Source organism: Aethalodelphis obliquidens, unplaced genomic scaffold, assembly GCF_003676395.1.
Source record: "Aethalodelphis obliquidens isolate GAN/ISIS:26980383/991018 unplaced genomic scaffold, ASM367639v1 scaffold19, whole genome shotgun sequence".
In the NCBI taxonomy this organism is placed as follows: Eukaryota; Metazoa; Chordata; class Mammalia; order Artiodactyla; family Delphinidae; genus Aethalodelphis; species Aethalodelphis obliquidens.
Window position 1 is genome coordinate 9481748 of NW_020837963.1, and position 22180 is coordinate 9503927.

Consider the following 22180-nt stretch of genomic DNA (forward strand, 5'->3'; position numbering starts at 1 on the left):
AGTGACAATTGCTTATTAAAGGACACCTGAAAATGTGAAGGAAATTAGAGTATTTATCAAGGGCTATGGACACTACATTTCCAAATAGTCCAGAGTATATATAGGCCATTGCCGATATAAAGAGATGCTAAAGAGAAGCCGAATGAGAAATCATTTGACTTAAACTCTTTGCTCTTCAAAATATTATCTTTACTCTTCTGTTTGTCCACCTCTCCTCCTCAACAAATCTCTCAAATCTGTCAAGTATCATGGTGAGAAATCTCTACAGAGAGCTTTATTTCTTAAAATTGTAGCTTTAAAAATAAAATCTCTACTTTAGATTTCCTATCAGTCACGTTTAGTGCTAACATTTTTTAAAATGTTGTCAAAGTTTTTGAATATCAACATGCCCTGTTCAGGGCACTAATTTGGTGAGGGAATTTCCACTTGAAAAATCTTTGTGTGTCAGTATGACATATAAATTCAATTGTCAGCAAGCTGTGTCGGAACAGATTTCTAGTCATAGTCAGCCACAAAGCAGAGATTTATTGAAAATGCTTGATGATATTGCTCTCTGAGCTGTTTTACATAAACAGAGCCGTGCAGTGAATGCCTTGAATTGTAGTGTGAGGGTGTGTGTATGTGTGTGTGTTTCTGGCTCTCAAAACTGACATGTAGAGGGAAAATACCAAAATGCACTTCAATACACAGTGTTGGATCCAACTTATTTCCGAATGATTAGTTTCACAACAACAGTTTTATAAGTAAGGGTAGATGTCTGTGCCGTTTTAGAAATGAATCATGCATCAAAATACTTCAAAACCAAAGCTTTGGAATACTGACTATTCTATTTCATGTCAGGGTATAGAAGAATGAGAATTTCTGAGGTGCAGAGACATACAACCGATTTATTATTTTTTAAAGAACTTCTATTATTTGCAAACCTTTTGTACCCAGGTCAGTAGTCAAAATGCAAAACTCATGAAAAGTAAACTTTCTTTTCTTCAGTAATGAAAGACTTGGAGCTGGAATATAAATTTAGTCTCTTGGGTTCTCTCAGCTTTCTAACTTATACAGAATCTGTGGCTTGCCAAATTATTTTATGTTTCTCTATTCAAATTTATTCAGCTCGAAACAGGAGATATTTATGACATTTTTTTTCTAAGTGTATTCTAAAAGATTGGTTAAATTCACATAACAATATCGATTAGAAAGGTGCGCAATTTGTCAAGGGGGTGCCTTCCGCATCTAAAGGAGACTGTCATTGTCACATTTATTTATGAGTAAAAATTGTCAACACAGGAAAGGCTTTGCAATTTGACAGTCAACCTTAATGACTATGCAGTGATCTCATTTTGATCAGTAAGATGTGTGAATTCATTAAATTAACTGCTTCAGAGACTGAGATTTTGAGTTATATGAATACAGACTTTACGTTATTATATGACTCTTATTTACAAATGTATTCAAATCTATTATTATTATCATTATTATTACTATAGTAACATAGTAACTATACACATCAGGATACTAAATAATACATCAAACCATGTGAAAAATCTCCAATGGGTTAAAATGACAGATTTCTAAATATTACTTCTAGAAAATCTTTCTTATTAACTCACTTGAAAAATACGAAGTATCTCCAGCACCATACTTTGACAGACACAAAGACCATAAAATTATAACCTTTTCCTTTGGGGAATTTGTAATTATTTTGGCTAGTATCTGATTTGAATTTCTGATTCTTTTTAAAAGTTTCCTTGTCACTTTATTTCTTTTCCCTTTTCTAAAGTCTGTTCATATGTTTGTATAGCCACAATTTACTCTTTATAAAATATTTTATAGATTATAAAGGATCTTCATTTATGATGCTATATATCATTTAATAATCTCAGTTTTTCATTCGAGTCCTCCCAAAAATAATTTAGAAAAGCTTTGTATCACCACACAGTTTTAACTTAACATTTACAATATTATAAGTTAAGTATCTGTGAAATATGTAATTTTTCTGGTATTCCACTCTTTCACATAAAGCCAAAAGTATAAAAATACCATAGCAATATGATACCCACATCATCCATTTACAAAATACATGAGGAAGCTCCCTTTTACAGAGGAAAGTTGTATCACTCATTTTTTCCTTGAACTAGTACCTACAATTCACTTTCCCCACAGAATATACAATTGTCATCTGTTTTTATGACTATCTTTGATCGATCATCTATCTTATTTCTTTGAAACATAATATTTTTATAAACTGAGATGTTAGATTTATATTATAAATTTATGTGACCACAAGTTTTTAACTGCTAATTATTTTTCTTCTCGGTGTGTTAACATTACAATTAGTATTTCTGCACAATTGTATATAAAATAAGATTGTGTTAGAATTCTATCACTTAATGACATGAAAGATGCTTCTTTTGTGCAACTAATGCATGTATTCATGGATGAACATTACTTACCGCATAAATTCTATTCCGATGTTTTCTCTTTTTGATCTAAACATTGAGAAACCTTGTTTGCATTAAGTATGAGCAAGTGCAATAACAATGAGATTTTTATAGCAATCATTCAAAGATTCAAACTCCTTCCAAATTACATGCCAGAATTATTCTGTGAACTCTCATACAAAGTTACTTTTAATAGTATTCCAGTAAACGACTAGATAATGTCTTCCTTCAATTTTTCTGGAAGTAAAAATTTTAGAAACTACCTAAATTTCAAAGGTATTTATTACTCATTCAAGTTACTTGCTTTCTAATTTTCTAGGAGATACAACAGTAAAAAGCTTTACTAAGACTTACAAAGTAATTATAAAATACATATGCAGATTTTTTTCACTTAGAGGTACTTTGTGTAATACAATATACTAAGACAGGATTGGAAACATTGAAATATCACTTATATCTTTACTAACATAATTTTTTGAAAAAATGTTTTATCCCATTAAATAATTAATATGTATCTTTATTCAATTCAGATAAAACAACCATTACTTAACCAACTGAAAAAAGAGTTAGTCTTCATTGTCAAACCGGTCAGTCAAAACTTTTTATCTGAAAAAAACCCAACTTCGTTTTTCAATTAAACATGTTAATAGGCACTTTAAGAAGTGTTATAAATAAACTGAAAAATAAATTCTCGAATGCAGTTTTAAGAGCTAGTTTACTAGAAGCAGTCTTTTTATTTTAAAGTGTTATGTATTTAATGTAATTAATCTGCATTTTTAAGTTAAAATGTTTTTAAAATCTGTTTCTAACAATAGTGCAAGATAATCTGTATCTTGATGATGAAATTACTTTCGTAAGAGGGATGTGATTAAAAAAAAAAAGATTTTCCTTTGGTAAATGTACACTGCTGTGCATGCTGAACTCCAGCAATTGACATTAGGGTATAATTAAATAAAAAATCAAGTATATAACAGAAATAACTTCATTAATTTTATACACAGAAATATACTGTTGAAATTGATCATACCCGTAGCTAGCTTAATTTTTATTTTTAGTTAATGAGAGGTAGGGAATACTAAACATTTTATAAGGTGGAGATTGACTACACTTAGAGTAAATATTTCATAATAAGATATAATTGAACAGATATTTGAATAATGGAATGGAACAATGCTCACTAAACCTAGAAAATATTGCATAAGATATCATCTGTGGGTTTAAGTAAATATAACTTAAAACATGTTTGGTATTCACAGAAAACATTCAGTTGCATTTAAATTAATGTGTCACTAAGTTGTACTACTATTTTGGCTGTTTGAAAGTATTTTCTTTCTATTTAAATATAAATCCTTTGTGTGATTATTTAGACTATAACTTGCTATTCTCTCTCCAGACTATAGATCTCCAAAGCATTACACTCTTTCACGGAATTAATAGAAAATTCCCATTTTCTTAGCCCACTCTATATAATATATTCCATTTCTGAACAACACAGTATTTCTAATGTCATCATTCTTGCCTAGGAGAAAGACTAAAACAAAAACTAAACTAAACTAAATAAAAGCCAGGAAGCCTTAAGATGGCTTTATGATGGCTGATGAATCATTTCCTTGTTTGAAACCATGAAAAGTTTTAAACCTCAGGGTAATGCTCCCTGGTAAGATTCTTCAAGAGTGAGTTATCTCTTCTGAGCTAAGAAAGGGACTTTCTGGAAAGAGAGGTAAGTAAAGGAACCTACATGGTACTGTGAAGACGTGCATGGATTTGAAGATGTGAAAATGTAGCCATTTCCTTTTTGCTTGTTAGGTGCATACGTAGAATTATACATACTAACGATAACATCTTTGTTTTGCAGCTGTCGTGAGTGCCATCCCTGTGCCAACCCTAGAAAGTGCCCAGTACCCAGGAATCCTTCCATCGCCCACGTGTGCATACCCCCACCCGCAGTTCACCCTCCGGCCTGTGCCGTTCCCTACACTGTCAGTGGACCGAGGTTTCGGAGCCGGAAAAAGTTAGTGTATTGCATTTTCCTTTCTTTTTACTAAGAACAAATGAATAATACCAAGGATGTCTTGTCAAGTGTGTAGCATTTTGGTGTTCTTATCCTTTGGAAAAATTGATATACTTATGACCTGTGTACTAGAATTTTCTTTTCCAGCATCGTCTGCTTTTTTGGACCCTATGTACGTGCTTTTGGACTGATTTTCTAGGAGTCTTTCCATAGTCCATTGCACTGACAGTATGGGGAGTCATGGGGAAACAAAGATTAACTGCTTCAGTAAAACAGTGACGTGATGGGTGCTTGAAATTAATTTGTTCTGTTAACTGGGAAGTTAATAAGCAAGTGACTGTCCTCCAACATTCTTATCTAAGTGTCTGTTGGTTATAACTAAAGATGTCTCATTGATTTTCCTTATAACCAATAACTGTATGAAAGCTCTCTTTATTAAATCAGTTCAGCGATACATTTTCATCTTTAAGAAATAGTTGCTGGAAATGAAAAATTCCCAGAGTGGTATTTCATCTGTTTTTATGTATGCATATTTCCAGTTTTAATGAGATATAATTGACATTTAACATTGTATAAATTTAAGGTGTACAAAATGTTGATTTGATACACTTATGTATTGCAGAATGATTACCACCATAACCTTAGCCAACATCCCCATCATGTCACATAATAAGCATTTCTTTTTTGTAATAAAAATATTTAAGAGCTACTCTCTTAGCAACTTTCATGTGTATAATACAGTATCATTAACTATAATCACTATGCTGTACATTAGATCCCCAGAACTTATTCATCTTATAAGTGGAAGTTTGTACTCTGACCAATATCTCCCTTCTTCTCTCAACCCCCAGCCCCTGGTGAACATAATTCTAGTTTCTATTTCTACGAGTTTGGCTTTTTTAGATTCCACACATAAGTGATGTTATATAATGTATGTCTTTCTCTGTCTGACTTATCTCATTCAGCATGATGTCCTCAAGGTCTGTCTATGTTGTTGCAAATGGCTGGATGTCCTTCTTTCTCATGGCTGAATAATATAGATAGATAGATAGATAGATAGATAGATAGATAGATAGATAGATAGATAGAGATGTAGCTGTAGATGTAGATATAGATACAGATATAAATATAAATATAAATATAGCTAGATACATATCTCACATCTTCTTTACCCATTCATCCTGGACAAAAACTTAGCTTTTTCATTGTTTTGGCTGTTGTGAATAATGCTGCAAAAAGCACAGGAGTGCAGATATCTCTTTGATATCCTGATTGCCTTTGGCTACACCCAGAAGTGGGATGACTGGATCATATGATTGTTCAATCTTTAATTTCCTAAGGAACTTCCATACTGTTTTCTATAGCGGCTGCACTCATTTATATTCCTACTAACAGTGCAAAAGTGTTTTCCTTTCTGCACATCCTTGCCAAGACTTGTTAGCTCTTGTTTTTTTTTTATTTTAGCCATTCTAATAGATGTGAGGTGGTATCTCATTGTGGTTTTGATTTGCATTTCCCTAATGATTAGTGACGTTGAGCACCTTTTCATCTATCTGTTGGTCTTTTATATTCCCTTTTCGGAATAATACCCATTCAGTTCCTCTGCCCATTTTTTAATTACATTGTCTTTTTCCTATTGAGTTGTAAGTGTTCTTTATATATTTTGTATATGAACCACTTATCAGATGTTTGATTTGTAAGAATTTTCTCCCCTTACCTTTTCATTTTATTTCTATGTAGAAGCTGTTTAATTTGATGAAGTTCCACTTGCTTATTTTTGCTCTTGTTAGCTTTGCTTTTGGTGTCCAATCAAAAAAATGTCTAAGTTTTCTTTCAGGAGTTTTACAGTTCCAGGTCTTATGTTCAAGCCTTTAATCCATTTTGAGTTTATTTTTGCAGATGGTACCAGATAGGGGTTCAGTTTTATTCTTTCACATGTGACTATCCAGTTTTCTCACCACCATTTATTGAAGAGACTCTTCTTTCCCCATGATATATTATTGGATTCCTTGTTAAATATTAGTTGATTTTTATATGTGGAGATTTATTTGGGCTCTCAATTCTGTTCCATTGGTCTGTGTCTGTTTTATGCTAATACTATACTGTTTTAATTGCTATAGTTTTGTGGGATAGCTTGAAATCAGGAACTATGATGCCTCCAGCTTTGTCCTTAGGATTGCTTTCAGCTATTCAGAATTTCATACAAATTTTAGGATTTTTTTCTCTACTTCTGTAAAAATGACATTGGAATTACAGTAGGGATTGCATTGAATATATAGATGGCTTTGGGTAGTAATTTTAACAATATGAATTCTTCCAATCCACGAACACAGTCTATCTTTCCATCTTTTGTAGCTTGTTCAATTTCTTTCATCAAAGTCTTTCATCAAAGTCTTCTTTCATCAATTCATCAAATATTAATTCTTCCAATCCATAAACGGAGTCTATCTTTACATCTTTTGTAGCTTATTCAGTTTCTTTCATCAAAGTCTTGTAGTGTTCAGTGTAGAGCTCTTTTGCCTCCTTGGTTAAATTTATTCCTAAGTATTTTGTTCTTTTTCATGCTATTGTAAATGAGATTGTTTTCTTAATTTCTCTTTCTGATAGTTTGCTGTTAGCATATAAAAATGGAACTGATTTTTGTATCCTGAGAGTAGTATTTCATTTGTTTCATGGAATGTAGGAATGGAGAAAGAATCTCAAGCTATTATATATACCCTGGTGATTTTTCCTGTGCCATTTGGCTTTTTTTTTTTTTCTTCAAGCACAGCATTTTAAAATCTATTTTATGGCATTCTTCTCCTTGTTACGAACGGGTGACTCAGCAGCTCCTGTGAGATGGGAGATTTCGTAATAGATAAGATGGTAACAGCAATAAAATATATTTGTGGGGTAGCTATATTTTTTCCAACTCAACAGGGACAGCTCTAAGAAATCATAAATCATCTAGATGTAACAAGGTTAGAATTAAAAGGCATTAGGAATCTACCAACAGTTAATTATATTTATTTTTCTTTTTCTCACTGCACATCATGTCTAGAGAATAGAGTTGTGTGCAAAAACTCGAAGAAAAAAGCCCCCCAAACCATACTGAAGGAATTTAAATATGAAAGGTGTGAGAAGTCCAACAACCCAAAATTTCCGAATCCCCAGACAACTAGGACGATGATTCCAGTCAAAGAATTCAGAACCCACAAGTCCCTTCTTCAACTTCTGAAATGAACTGTCCCCAACAGAAAAGAGAGGTTTATAGTTTTAGTTTGGTTTTCTCCTCATTGGTTCGTTGTTTACTGCTTTCTTTTGATTTCATTTATATTCTCTAACTCTAAAAGAAAGTGTAAGAATGGCTTTTATTGGTTCATTCCAGCAAGACTGAGACAGCCAAAGTTCACTACTTTGTTTAAAACTAGCAATTAGCTATTTTATTCATGCGTGTTCCTGTAGATTCTTTTCCATTTTTAAAAGCATCATCTCCTTCAGAAAGTCCAGCATCCCATTTACTCTTTGATTCCAAAAGTTAAATTTCAGTGAAAAAAATAAAAACAATAAATGAGCTAGTATAAAATTTGTTTTCATCTGTGGTTAAGGACCACAGATTTGTTTATATCTGTGATTAGTCTCATGGATGACTCTGGTGCAAAATTTTGATTGTGGGGAGGCTGTGCATATCTGGGGTCAGAGGGTAAATCTCTGTATATTCCACTCAATTTTGCTGGGAACCTAAAAACTGCTCTAAAAATTAAGGTCTATTAGAAAGAAAGAAAGAAAAAAAAGAGAGAGGGAGAAGGAAAGGAGGGAGGGAAGAAGGAAGGGAGAAAAATTTAGTCTCCTTAGTAGATTTTTTATTTTGTTAATTTATTTAAAAGTAAGGATTATTAAATAAATTTAATTATGTAACTATTACATAATATATAATACAAACATACAATAGATAATGTAACTATTATAGAAAGTTATGCAAATAAAAGATTCTTAACAGAATTCTTAGTTTAATAATTCTTGACTCTCATCTAAAATTAACAGGCATAGGCATTCTACTCCTGGCCAAGATTTCACATGTTTTTAAAATATATACTCAGTCATTCTTCAAGTACTTTTTGACCAAAGCTATGTGAAATGCAAAAGGTATAGGAACTAATATGTGTTTCTAAGTGCTTGCTTAGAAAAGAAAAAAAACAACGCATCCTCTTTTCTAGGAAACTAAATATTCTCTAAATCATTGTCAGAAACAGTTAACTTCCAGTCATTCAGTATCAGTTTCTAAATGCCTTGGAGAACACTAAACATCCCTGTTCTCTCTCAAGCAGAAAACATTTCATGCCTCTGGCTGGAGATGTCTTATTAGTCACCTTGAAAAACAGTGAAAGGCACACACAGGAAACGAAGCATTTGACTGTGTGAAATGGGGCAACTCTCCTTCCTCAAAAGTTATCAGAAAGACCTTTGACTTTGAGAGATGAATCACTAAAACTCTGCCCCCGAAGACTGCTGCTTTCTGAAGACACAAATAAAGCTGAATTTCTCCCCTCCCATAAGGAAAGGAAAGATATAGGTTAAAGTACATTTGCATAACACATATTTGGTGATCCATAGATAAAGCTTTATACAGTCATGATGGACAAATCTTTCCTCTTCCTACTAATGCGCTGCAGTTCTGCTCTTAGCCTCAATAGGCAAAGTAACTGGCCTTTGGGGAACAAGGAAAAGTGCTATATTTTGGAAACTTCAAATAATCATCTTGAGGTCTCATTTCTACAAATCAGTATAAAATCAGTGCCCCCATTTCCTCATCTTTGAAGCAGGTACTAGAGAAGAGTAGATGATATCCACTATTGTTTTCAGTGTCGGCATGGTCTTGGTGAGAAAGCTGGTCAACTTTATCCATGTTATTTTTCTGCCCCGCCTCTCCGCCAAATTGGAAATCAATTAACAAATGGAAGTTGACCTAAATAAGATCAGCACAGTAGCGTTCATGAATTTTTCTCTTGGGTCTTTTAAAAAAAATCCGAACTGTGAGGAATTGGGGTTACTTAGGATTATTGCATGATCTTGTTCTTCTGAGATTAATGAGTGAATTTGGTTCCTAAAAATGTTCGAGTCTTGAAGTGTCTTTGCTTAGAGTTATGAGTGCTGTATTTCTTTCAAATATTGCAATTTTAGATGGAAGAAAAAATCCTCATTTCCATTTTTGCAATATTTTTGCCAGTTATTCCATAGCAATTATTTATGTGTTGACATTAATTATTATAAAGTGCCTTGAGATTTGACTCTGCTGTGTAATTGTATGCTATTTGTACAATGAATTCCTACTACTTCATCATTTGAAAAGGAGTGCCTTGCCAGTACATATTTGATTCTCACTTTAGTGTCTGAATTGCAGGGAAGCTGCACTTCGTGGGCGAAAGGAGGTTTTCTTTGCTTTTAGAGCTCTTAGTACAGCTAAATGTCATGTCACAGAGCAAATCTGTTTCACATAGGTATCCTGAAGCTGGCACCTGAACTGGCCAAACGGGCTCATCTGAAATGAGAGCTTTTCCAGTGGAGCAATTGCTATTGTGTTTGTCTGAGAATTTTTTCACTGCCTTAGATGTCAGCCATTTCTAAAAGGCATTTTTTTTTTTTGCTCTATGTAAAATATAAGCATTATGAATTGTCTATGGAAAACCTGTACCTTGTCCATTGTATTAGGTATTAAGCAAAATTAACGTTTTGAACAAAACAAAAACAGTCCCTTATGCATTACTGATACATTCAGTGTTGAGGCTGGACCCTCCCATTCCACCTAGCACATTGCATTAGGCACGTTCCTTTTCACTATGTGGTACTAAGTATTGATTTTGCTAAAGAGCTGGTCCATTGATATCAAGCCACCATTACTTCTCTCAAAGTCAAGAACCACATTGTGATGTTCCCAGTGGGAATCATGGTGGCCAACTGAAAACTTGGGAATGGAGGACTAGGCATGCACAGCATTTTTATTTTCAAATATGCTGAAGAGAAGAAAAATGGGAGTTCCCCCCTAAAATTCACTGAAGTCAACAGAATTCATGTGAAGCCTGAGGTTTTAAAGTAACTAAATTTTAGAAGACTAAAAAAATTGCATGTAAGTTTTATTAAACCTACGATCACAATAATATTTTAACTTAGATCTATTTGATTTCAAAAATGTAGAAGAATAGAAAAAAAATATGAAGGAAGGAATGAAGAAAAGAAAGACATCACAAAACATTATTATTTCTGTAATAACTAAAGCAGTTTTCAAAATATGATATGGATTTACTGCAGTCCGTCTTCAATAGAGAGAATTACAGCAGATTTCTGAGGAAAATTGTGAACTTTCTTTTCTTGGAGAGGCATTTTTAATATGATGATATGGACCATTTAATAAAAACCAGCCCTTTGGTAATAAAGAAGGACCTTGTTGTAGGTTCCTGCAGCTGCTTCTCTCTGATCTAGATCTGAGAGATACCGTATTTTTATTTGGACAACTGACCGTTGGTCATTTGTTCCTTTAGACTAAATATGAGTCTAGAGTAAAACCTTCATAATTTTCTTTGTTTCTAAAACTATACTCTCAACCACCTAATTACACCATCTTGATTGAACACACATGTTCCTCTTTCCCTTTACATTCTTAAAAGCAGTTTAGCTCCTTATACCACCTACTTGAAGCCCCCATTCCCTTTTGCCTTAGAGAACCAACATCAACAAAGATTTGCCTTAGTGTTTTCCTTGCAGCCCCATACTTTAACCTTGAGATTATACCTGCATGTGTTTCTCCTCTCCATCTTTGATAGGACTTCCTAGCCTAGAGATAAGGTACTTCTCTTCAAACTGCTCTTGTTCTCAGAGTTCTATCCAGTTTGCTGGATTACACTTTCCATATTTGAAGAAATCTTTAATCAAGTCTTTGCCCATTTTCTGGTTCCATTTGCTAAGTGACTGCATCTGTCCTGGGCCAACCCTGTATCTCCTCATCTCCATCTTTGAATGGGGTAAGCCTGAAGCCCGCTCAGTGACCCAGAGGACCTCTAGCCCTTTGTGAATATAGACAAATGAGTTTTAATATCAAATACCCTCTGCAGGCACATTTCACTTTTGCATATCTTTAATATGATATCTTGATCTTTTGTATCTTTAATCTCCACCCCCTTCAGCATTATCAGATTTTCTATCTCCTCTGCCCTTTGCTGACCTCACTGAGCCTCCCAGAGAGGTGTCTCACAATTATCTCACAAACTAATTATCTTGAAATATTTCCTGCATAGAAATTCTCTTTCAAAAGTGAGACATTATCGTCTATCACTGTATTTTTTCCACTTTACCCAGTAGCACTTTTTAAAGAAATAAGTCATCAGAAATACTCTTCTTTCATCCACACTTATACCTGCTATGCAGCTCTGTTCATTTTCAATTTAACTGGGATCTGTTGACTCTGAATATGAATGAATAAAGTCAAATCACAGCATCCTTAGCATGATAAACAGTATTTTAGTCAAACTAAACTGTGTTCTCTGGAGAAAAGGTGTGCTTCCACATGCAAAACTGTCCAGATAGCCAAAGGCTTGTCACAAACGGCTGTGTGAAACCTCTCTAACCATAGTAATCTGACTGAAAATCACAATGTTTGCTACCAAAGAGGAAAAATTGCAATTCTGCATTCAGGCAACTTGTTTCAGCAGATTGATCTCTCCTATAACTTCTTAGCTGGATGTGCTTCTATTTTGTTATGGAAGATAATGATAATGGTTATTATTCGTATCATTTTATTAGCAATGCCTTGAGCACCCAGTAACTCTGATTTGTCTGACAGTTGACATGGCATGTTTAAAAAAATTGGCATATCGGCTGGTAGATAATAATGCAGCCGTAGCCGGGTTTGGTACATTGAATGTCACTGACATCGCTACTTATGAAAGGAGAAATAACTCTTTTTTTCTCGCTTTTTCACTTATGATTGCAAGGCCCAGACAATTCAGGCAACACAGTCAGTGCCGTGTATATTTTACTACTCTCCCCGGAAGATAGAGCCCTGTCCTACTGGGTCTATTTCTACTGTTTAAAGGGGCAGTGTTATCCTATCCCTTAAATATATGAGGGTAGAGGGATGGAATGTTCTCAACGTGAAGAATGGATTAGTCAGATCCTGGCATAACTCTCTGAACTGCTCCAGGGCCCCTTCGGGTGACTTAGGGAAAGCCCACTTTGTCACGGATTATGAATGGCTTTTTTTGTCTCCCTTGCAGCAGTGAGCGAAGGACCAGCCACCCAACAGCCGCCCATGTTGCCCCCAGCACAGCCTGAGCATCCCAGCGGTGAGGAGGCGCCCAGCAGAACCATCCCCACAGCCTGTGTTCGACCAACTCATCCACTCCGCAGCTTCGCCAACCCTTTGCTACCTCCACCGATGAGTGCAATAGAACCGAAAATCCCTTATACACCGCTTTTGTCTCAGTCAGGTAAGTGCCCATTTGTTTACACTTAAAAGCTTTGTTATCCCTGGTGGCTCCACGTAAGTACATGAGGGTTCCAAGAAGGCCTGGACATAATGTATCTTTTTGACATTGATTATGTGCCCAGTGTGCTCGTGTCTTTCACTGATGTTTGTGGTGCAGCTTTTAAGTATTTGCCTTATAAGCAACTGGCTGGTTGTAGGCGCCTTTCATTCCTTTGGAAAGTTGTTCATTGATCCTGAATGTCAGTCTAGTACTTTTAATGTGTGCTGTAGGTAGGCCCACTAGAGAATACTGGAAAAGTTCTTCTGCCTGCCACATGAGTTGTAGGATTTAAAGCTAGACTCCAAGACTAGAGTAAAAGGTATAGAAGTCTGCAAAATCACTTTTTAGAGAAATGCCTTTAAATCTCATAATTCTGCTTTGTTCTTTTCATTAGTCATCTTGCAGGGGTTCTTATTTTAGAGTTCCAAGGCCAGAAAGGCATATCAGACCAGTGTAGCATCTAACTTCCTAATTTTAGAAATAGAGAAACCACAACTTAGATAGATAGGAAGTAACATCTCTGTGTTTCCTTTCTAAGAAAGTCAAATGGCAGAGAGGAGAACCAGAGTCCCTAGTTCCCAGTGCAGTGTTCATTTTATTACCTTAGCTGGTATCCAGTGAGGCTGAACCAGAGCTCCTTTTCGTTTCTGTTAGGGGTTAGGGAGATGAAGGGGGCGCAGAGAGGGACAAAGGAAGAAGAAGAAGGAGGAGAAGGAGGAGGAAGAGGGGGAGGAGAGGAGGAACAAACAGATAGGATGAAATATAGGTCAGTAGCTAGTTAAGTAGATACATAAAGAACTACATAGTGCTCAGAATTATTTGGAATATTGGCATCATTCTTAGGTTAAAGTGCAGCATTGCAAGGAAAACATGAAGGCAAATCTTTGGTGATGTTGGTTCTCTAAAGCAAAAGGGAATGGGGGCTTCAGGTAGATGGTATAAGGAGTTCTCTGCCACATTTCACCAGGATTGGTCTGGTGACCAAAGAATGCAATGGAAGTGATGGTATGTCACTTCCAAAATTAGGAATAAGCTAGTAATGTTCAATGGTTCCAAGTACATAGAGATGCCCCCTTAATAGACACAGGCAGCTGGATGGACCCATTGGCCACTGTACAAATACATTTTAGTTAGTTTCTGTTACTCAGATCCATACCCACAGCGATTTTAGTCACTGCATTAGTACGTGAACCTCACAGTGACTGCTTAAACTAGGAAAAATAAGACTGCAATTATGAATCTTACATTTATATTAACATTAAGACTATATCTTGTTCCTGGCATCATGTTAATAGATTTGTGTGACTCATCTCTGGTGTTCTCACCATTCATGTAGTGTCTCATATGGATGTCGGCTACAGGAGGGATGTGGGACTCCATCCCTTGAGACGCACGCTGCATGTTGCGCCTGGGCAGGATGGGGTCTTCTCTGACGCATAGGCTTCTCTGACACATGACTGCAGGTCATGACTTCATTTCACAGGAGACGGACCTTCTAGCCCAAAAGAAGCCCACACTAGGATTTAAAGCAAGCCTATATTGTCCAAGCCCTTCTCCCACTCCCCACGTATATATCCCACATACACATCATGAAGAGAATCTGCTACTTGGTATTGCCCCAAAGCTATGAGGTCTTTACTAGTTGAAACAGGGACAATTTGAAGCAAGAAAATTTATTTCATGAAATTCCTGTGTCAAGAGCATGCTGCCTGGTGATTTCTGGCTACACTCAGTTTCCCGCTGAAATACCAACCAAAGGAAATGATCTTGGAGGAGACATATTCAGGATAGACGGCAGGTTAATTGCAACTACTACTAATAACTAACCTTTACTGAACATGTGCTATGTGACGTGCATGCTTCTGAAGACTTGTAGTATGGCATATGATCCTCAAAACTTGGTGAGGTTGCTACTTTCTTAACCCCATTTCATGGATAAGGAAATTGTGACACAGAGCATCTAAGTAGCATATTGAAGTCTACACAGCTAGGGAGTGGTGCATCTTTTCCCACCTTTCTTTAACTGCAGAAAGCACGGGTTCTGAACTTTTAGGAACTCATTTGTAACTCTTAGTTTATGTCTAACTCATGTAATGACAAAAACAAAGATAATCTTTTAAAGCCTATTAAATTAACTCATTCTAAAACTGATAAAAAGAAAAAAGTGTGAAACATCTGAAATAATTCTGAGTTGGGTAATACCATCTTCTCACAAGGCTTCTTCCCTCACATTTTAATAAGGAAAGATGAGAATTTTGTCAAAAGCTTTTTCTGCACCCGTTGAGATGATTGTATGGTTTTTATTCTCCAGTTTGTTACTGTGGTGTATCACACTGATTGATTTGTGGATATGAAAAATCCTTGTGTCCCTGGGATAAATCCTACTTGATCGTGGTGTGTGATCCTTTTAATGTGTTGTTGGATTCAATTTGCTAGTATTTTGTTGAGGATTTTTGCATCTATATTCATCAGTGATATTGGCCTGTAATTTTCTTTTTTGTGTGTTATCTTTGTCTGATTTTGGTATCAGGGTGACGCTGGCCTCATAGAGTGAGTTCGGAAGTGTTCCTTCCTCTGCACTTTTTTTGGAATAGTTTCAGAAGGATAAGTGTTAACTCTTCTCTAAATGTTTGGTAGAATTCACTTGTGAAGCCATCTGGTCCTGGACTTTTGCTTGTTGAGAGCTTTTAAATTACTGGTTCAATTTCAGTACTTGTAATTGGTCTGTTCATATGTTCTATTTCTTCCTGGTTCAGTCTTGGGAGATTGTACCTTTCTGAGAATTTGTCCATTTCTTCTAGAGATGTTTAACTATTTTATACGGACAATACCAATTTTATAACACCAAGAAACTAAAGTGCTATAGTACTTTATACTGTTGACTATTCTCTTTATTTGGAAGTAAAGGTCTTGTTTTTGAGGAACTATGTAATACAGAGAAAAAAGATGGAAATGATATTCAAAAGTCCATTTTAAATGAAAACTTTGCTGTGGCAGTAATATTTGGTTTGGAACACAAGGTTTGGATATCAACCCATGCTCCAAGTGATCTATAATAACAAAAAATGACCCCAAAATGACCCAATGATCCTAATTTTAGAAAGAACATCTGATAATAGGCAGAACAAAGCACTTAACCTTTATTATTTACTAGTTATTGTTTTCTTCTAGTTACAGTAAAACCGAAGCTGCCTTAAACAAAATCTGGCACAATGTAGCATAAATGAGTGTATTATGTCTTTAAAAGATGGAAAGGAGAGTTTGTTCTTCTCTCTCTACACCTATTCTCTCAGATAATAAGCATATTTGAAGAACCGTTCTCTGTTCTAACGTCATGTGGACAAGATCTCATTTTCTTTTATCTCCATTGCACGTTTATAAGTCTTCTTTTGTTTTAACGTTGTTTTTAGTGGAACTATTTCTTACAAACTATCTTTTCTTTCAGATTTTCCAATATCTCTGGCTTGCATTTTGGGGGTTGATTTTATTTTTTTCATAGTAAATACCATCCTCCCCCACTCACCTGAAGCACACCCCACCATCACTTGTGAATTATTAAATGCCATTCCCTTTTTTGTTTCTCTTATTGTCTCCCTGTGGTTCCTGTTCATTTCATAACGCCCTCCCTCATGATTTTCAAATAAGTTCTCCCTGCATTGCTCCTGACACATGGTAAATAGTATGCTTTTAAGAAAGGGTTGATGTTTACCTATTCTAATAGAAAAAGAAAATTAGCAGACTGACAAATGTATTAGCTGTGACATTAACTACTTGCTTCTTAGTCTAAAAGATGAAATATTTAGAGCTTTCGACAAATTTTAATTCTAAGAAAATCATTACTGTAGTCAAACTGATTGAAGAAGTAAAGTCATTCTCTTGTTGGCTTAAAAAAATACCTCAAATAATTTTTCTCTGGGTTTCACAATAAAGGACTGTGTAATTACTAATGAGTTTATCTTTACTTACCACAAGTAATCACTTTAGAATATGGTGACGTGAGGCATCGCTGTAATTTTTAAAGATCACGCCCAACGAGAAGTTCCTTCTGGTTTGAAACCATTTAAATTAGGATCAGTGAAGAAGTTCTTTCCCTCCTCAAATTCCTGTGTGTGGTTTTTCTTGGGCAACATTATCGATCTGTGCCTCAGTTTGCCTTCCAAAAAGGCATGCAAAGCTATGTTTGCAGCAGTTTTATGTGAGGTACAGGGCACCACGTAATACGCAGTAATGACTTCCATGGAGTTGCAGAGAATTTTGCAGTATTTCTCTAGTAAATGGTAATTAGAAAATCATCTTGTTGTCATAACAAGTGACATTGTACCTACCTGAAAACACAGGTTCATTCCTTTATTTTTTTCCTTCCACAGTTAGAAATTTAGCTTACTAGACTCTAGGGTGTTTTATGGTATTTCTTACAGTTTCATCGTCACCTCGTGATAAAGTGGTTCCATTTCTTAATGCTTCATCTCTGTGTGGTCTTTACACGTATCAGGGAGGCTACACATACTGCACTTTGCAAATCACAGATGTGAACATACAAGTGATTTGGCTCAGTCCCCTTTCAGATTAAATAGAAAATGTTTGATAAGAGTGTTGGGTTTATGGCATTATAGATCTGACATAAATTCTACAAAGGGCCAAGATAGGCTGTTTTTTTGTTTTTCTTCTCTAGTTAAAATTCCTTTTAGCTGTGAACTGGTCAGCTGCACTTTAAATGAACCTGGATTAGGAGACCATTTGTCTTCTGAGGCTGTAATTCTAAAGGGAAAGAAAATGTGACCTCTTAAATAGTGACTTTTATATCGTAGCGCTGTTTTACAACATTAGCCCCCCTGGAGTTCTTGCATCTTTGTAAAGCTGCATACGTGCTGTATTGCCCTCCGTTTACACATTGCATTTCTACATGTTTTTATTTATAAAAGCGAAAACCTAGAACATCCTGATCTTTTCAATCTTCTAGGGATCGATATGTCAGTGGACATGACAAGACCAAAACTCACTTCATTGTACTGCGAAATTGAGTTTGATTTTCCTTCTACAAATTGTGGCATGTGCTTCAATTTGTCTGAGAACTGAGGACAAGGAGTGGGTGGAGGTGGCTGACAGTGGACAGAAAAGGCATTTGATTTATATTTTATGGCTGGTTGGAAAATCATGTGTTCCTGCTATAACCTGATCTTTTTGGCAGGCCTCATTCAGTAAATATACTATCACACAAAACTGCCAATAAATTACTATGATACATTAATACAATTCCTTTCCCTGCGTCACCTGTAGTCTACCGTTGGGGCTGTTCATCAGGATTCCACCTGAGTATTCCATTCTGCTGAAATGAGTCACAGGCAGAGGTCAGACATCCTTTAGCAGGTGGAACCAGAGGTCACTTTTCAGGCCAGTCAGATCAAATAAATCACTGGCACAGTTAAGTGGGAAAGATGTGTTGATTTGATGTTTTTGGAGCCAGTACCACCCATCAATTTCAGAGTGGAAAATTACATCGCCTCCTTCACATTTGATCTCATGTGTAGGCTCATTTCTGTGTGTGTTTTTGGTTTTTCTGTTGTGGTTTTTTTTGGTAGGTACCCCCTTGAAATTGTCTTGTCCTCATTCCCGACAGATCTTTTTTTTAATAGATGAGATTCGATTTGGTCTAGTCATTCTAAATGATTACTTGGTAAATGTAATTAAGTCAAGTTTGCTTTATACATCACCAATATTTGTGACTCTGGAACCTACTTGGTGTTTTAATAAAATACTGTTTCCTTTAGTATGGTGTTCCAGTATTTAAATAGAAAAAAATCTCTGCTAACTGCCTCAAAGAGAGGGAAACCATTTCTAGAGGACACTTTATGAGTAAGCCACGTGACTGGTACCTCACTTATAAATGACAAAACTGAAGCCTAAAAAGGTTAAGCAGCTTGCCCAAGGTCAACAGTTGAGCTAATGGCCTAGTTGAAAGAATTCAGAGAAATAGAACGCTGAAGAAAAAGAAAGGATTTTAGTTGGCTTTTTGTGCTGCGAGTAGTTATTCTCAGATTGACTTTTCCCCTACAAGCAGGCTTCTAGGATGATTCTAGTTATTAAATATCACTCAGAAAGAATTGTTTTCTAGCAGGGAGGTTGAGTTGTTTAGCTTAGTGTCTGAGTAAATGTTTTATTCCTTTATGTAGGCTAGACAGAGGAAAGGAGTTATAGCAAGATAGGAACTAGACAGGAGCTCTGGAATAACTCCTATCAAACTCACCTGTCCAACCTGCCAGATCCCTCTACAGGAGGGCAAGGAGCCAGGGAACTGACATCTGTTGCTTTCAGCACCATGGATGGCCAGGGCTTTGGAGTCCAATAATAAAATTCAGATGAGCAGAAGCAAGTGTAAAACAAAGATAAAAGTTAACACACATGAGAATATGACTCAGATTGTGGCTTAGAACATGTGAAGGTCGACAAGAGTGAGAAAGGAACGGCTGATACTTTTTAGAATTGCAAAAAGCTATTGGGAAGAGGGGGTGAGCGAGCACCATTGAGTCAAAATTTGAGTCCTTTTGATCAGATTTTTATGCAATTAAAAAAACAAGAGAGGGCTTGCCTGGTGGCGCAGTGGTTGAGAGTCCGCCTGCCGATGCAGGGGGACACGGGTTCGTGCCCCGGTCCGGGAAGATCCCGCATGCCGCGGAGCGGCTGGGCCCGTGAGCCATGGCCGCTGAGCCTGCGCGTCCGGAGCCTGTGCTCCACAGCGGGAGAGGCCACAACAGTGAGAGGCCCACGTACTGCAAAAAAAAAAAAAAAAACAAGAGAAAATATTGTACCAAGAATTGCTAGATCATAAGTAAAAATTGAGGCTAATTATCAAATTTAAACAATTAGACACTCTAGGGTTAAAGTATTGCATTGCTATCTAGATAATCACAGAGAAAATGAAAACAAACCTATTTTCAGAACCTTTTTACCTAGTAGACGATATAATTTGAAACATGTAATCTAAGAAGAATGTCCTTGGATTATACTGGGGAGTGGTGGCCTCGTGGGTGACAGAGAATGATGAGTGAAAGGGTGAGGGATAGGTTTTTTGCAAGGCAGCGATTATTCCTTTCACATATCCTATGAACCTGCTAGGTCACATGGTTCGTTACTTCTATATAGATGTTGTTACTTGTGAAATATCTTGAGGATCATAGTACATTGGAGGAGAATAGCATCCCCTTTATTCCTAAAAAGAGGGAGTGAGGCCCAGTGCAAATAGAGTCCTGAGGACTACTCCCTCCATTATGCCAGTTATGGAATTCTGCTCCCCTGAATCCTACTAATTCTAATCTGTGGAATTAGATAAACTTTCCTCTTCAAAGAGGAATAAAATGTGAAATTCTAGCAATCTTAATTACTGCATAAATAAGGGTGGATGTTCTCTCTGTATTTCTTCTTCGCTTTGTGAAAGAGTATAAGTAAGAGAAAGGTTTTCCTTTGAGTACAGATTCTGAGCTGCACACTGTGCATCTTAAGCATTTGACAGACCTCCTTATGGTTCATCAATGTGTGTCAGATTCCAGTTGCTTTCTTTGGGAACGGGGGAAATTTTGAAACAGACAAAAAGTGTTCACATAAACCTCTGTGTTAATGGATTATTGAAAATGCGTTGTGAAAGATCTAACACACTGAAACAATCTCTGTGATTAAAAGTGAGAATTTAACCATCAGTGAACTATTTCTGAAGATATGACCTGCAGTATCTAAGAGAATGCGTAAAAACCACTTAAAGATCCTACTTCTTCTGAATGTTTATAACTTTTATCTTATTGGCAGGGACTTAATGGGAAATTCAAGTACCATGTTAAACATCTTCCTAGAGTAGACTTTCATCTTAGGCTTGCAGAGGGTTGATGTTCTTATTGCCAGAATCTCTTCATTTACCATAATATCAAAGCTCTCAGAGGAGAATGCCTTTATCTTTTGTGGTAAAAGGGATTCCAACAAACTGTTTTTTAATTTGGTGCAAAACAACCATCACTGTTTTGCCCATTTGATTTGATGGTATTTATAGCAACTGCTCTTTTCGCATCTACTCCAAATTGCCCTTCTTAAATATTCTTCTTTCACATTTTCCATCCTCTTACCCAGTTGTTTGTATCTTTCTACTCCTGTGGTCACCTGAGTCATGATTTTTTATAGAAACAGCGTATTTCAGACTACAGCAATGTGTTTACCTAGTGTACCTTTAAAGTCTGAGATTATTGGTTTAATCTTTAGGTTTGATAGGTGCTGCATTTAAAATTATAGTTATTCGTTTTCTTCTTGGCTCCTCCCTGGAGTGGTACCACAGTTAGTTAATAGAAACAGAATGTTTTGGGCACACAGGTCTGAGCTGATGCCTGCCATGGTGCAGGACTAAAGGCAGGAAGGCACCATGTAATGAGAATTTGGCCAGTCTTCCTGTTCTCTTTGGCAGGAGCAAAGTGTGACTGAAAGAGGACTTACAGGAGGAAAATAATAAAACTCCACTAGGACTCAGCTCCCCTATTCATTGGGTAGGTTGGCCTTGAGTAAGTCATTTAACCTCTGTGCTTCCATTTTCCACAACTATAAATGGGGAGAATAAAATCTAGCCTGGAAAGAGTTTCATTTTCCTAAGGGAGTCAAAGCATGTAAACATGAATGATGCTAGTTAAAGATGTTAGCCCTGAATCCAGGAGCTTCTGATTTGATATAATCTGGAGACCACATTGCCTTATAAATTGGGCCCAGTGAAGTTTCCAGTGCCCTATAATAAGAAACAGTGGCATCATGTGGAAGGGGGTTTAAAAGTACATTTTAATGGTTCAATGGCTGGTGAAACAAGATCTAACTCCTGAAGGTTGTATTGCACCACGAGTATGTGCACCAGAGAAGGGGCAGCCAATGAAATGGGCCCTTGCTTGGAAGACAGAATGGTCTTGAGCAGAGAATTTCAGAACATCTGCTCAGAGCTGTCTGAATATCATTTCTTAAGTCTAGAGAGAAGCATAGCCTCTTTCAGTTAAACAGGTCTTGCCCTTAAATCATAAATCCATCCAGCAGCCGGGAGGCTATTTCCCACCAGCCCCTTTAAATAACCAAACTGCTTTAGATAGCATTCCCCCTCCAATTTCTTAATCTGTCTCTCCACCCATTGTTAGGAATGTCTGTTCCTCAAGCCACTAAGGATTTATGTCCAGTAGATGTATAGATTTGGTGGTATGGTGCTTGACTTCCTCTCACTTATAAAG

General features: G+C 36.3%; 1 protein-coding gene across 1 annotated transcript in view; it reads left to right on the forward strand.

Moving 5' to 3' along the window:
- Nucleotides 1-22180, forward strand: part of DCC (DCC netrin 1 receptor) — a 1156455-nt gene that overhangs the window by 1087643 nt on the left and 46632 nt on the right. The window contains 2 exon segments of the mRNA XM_027118541.1: nt 4291-4452; nt 12693-12905. Of these exon segments, the coding sequence (XP_026974342.1) occupies nt 4291-4452; nt 12693-12905 (375 nt within the window).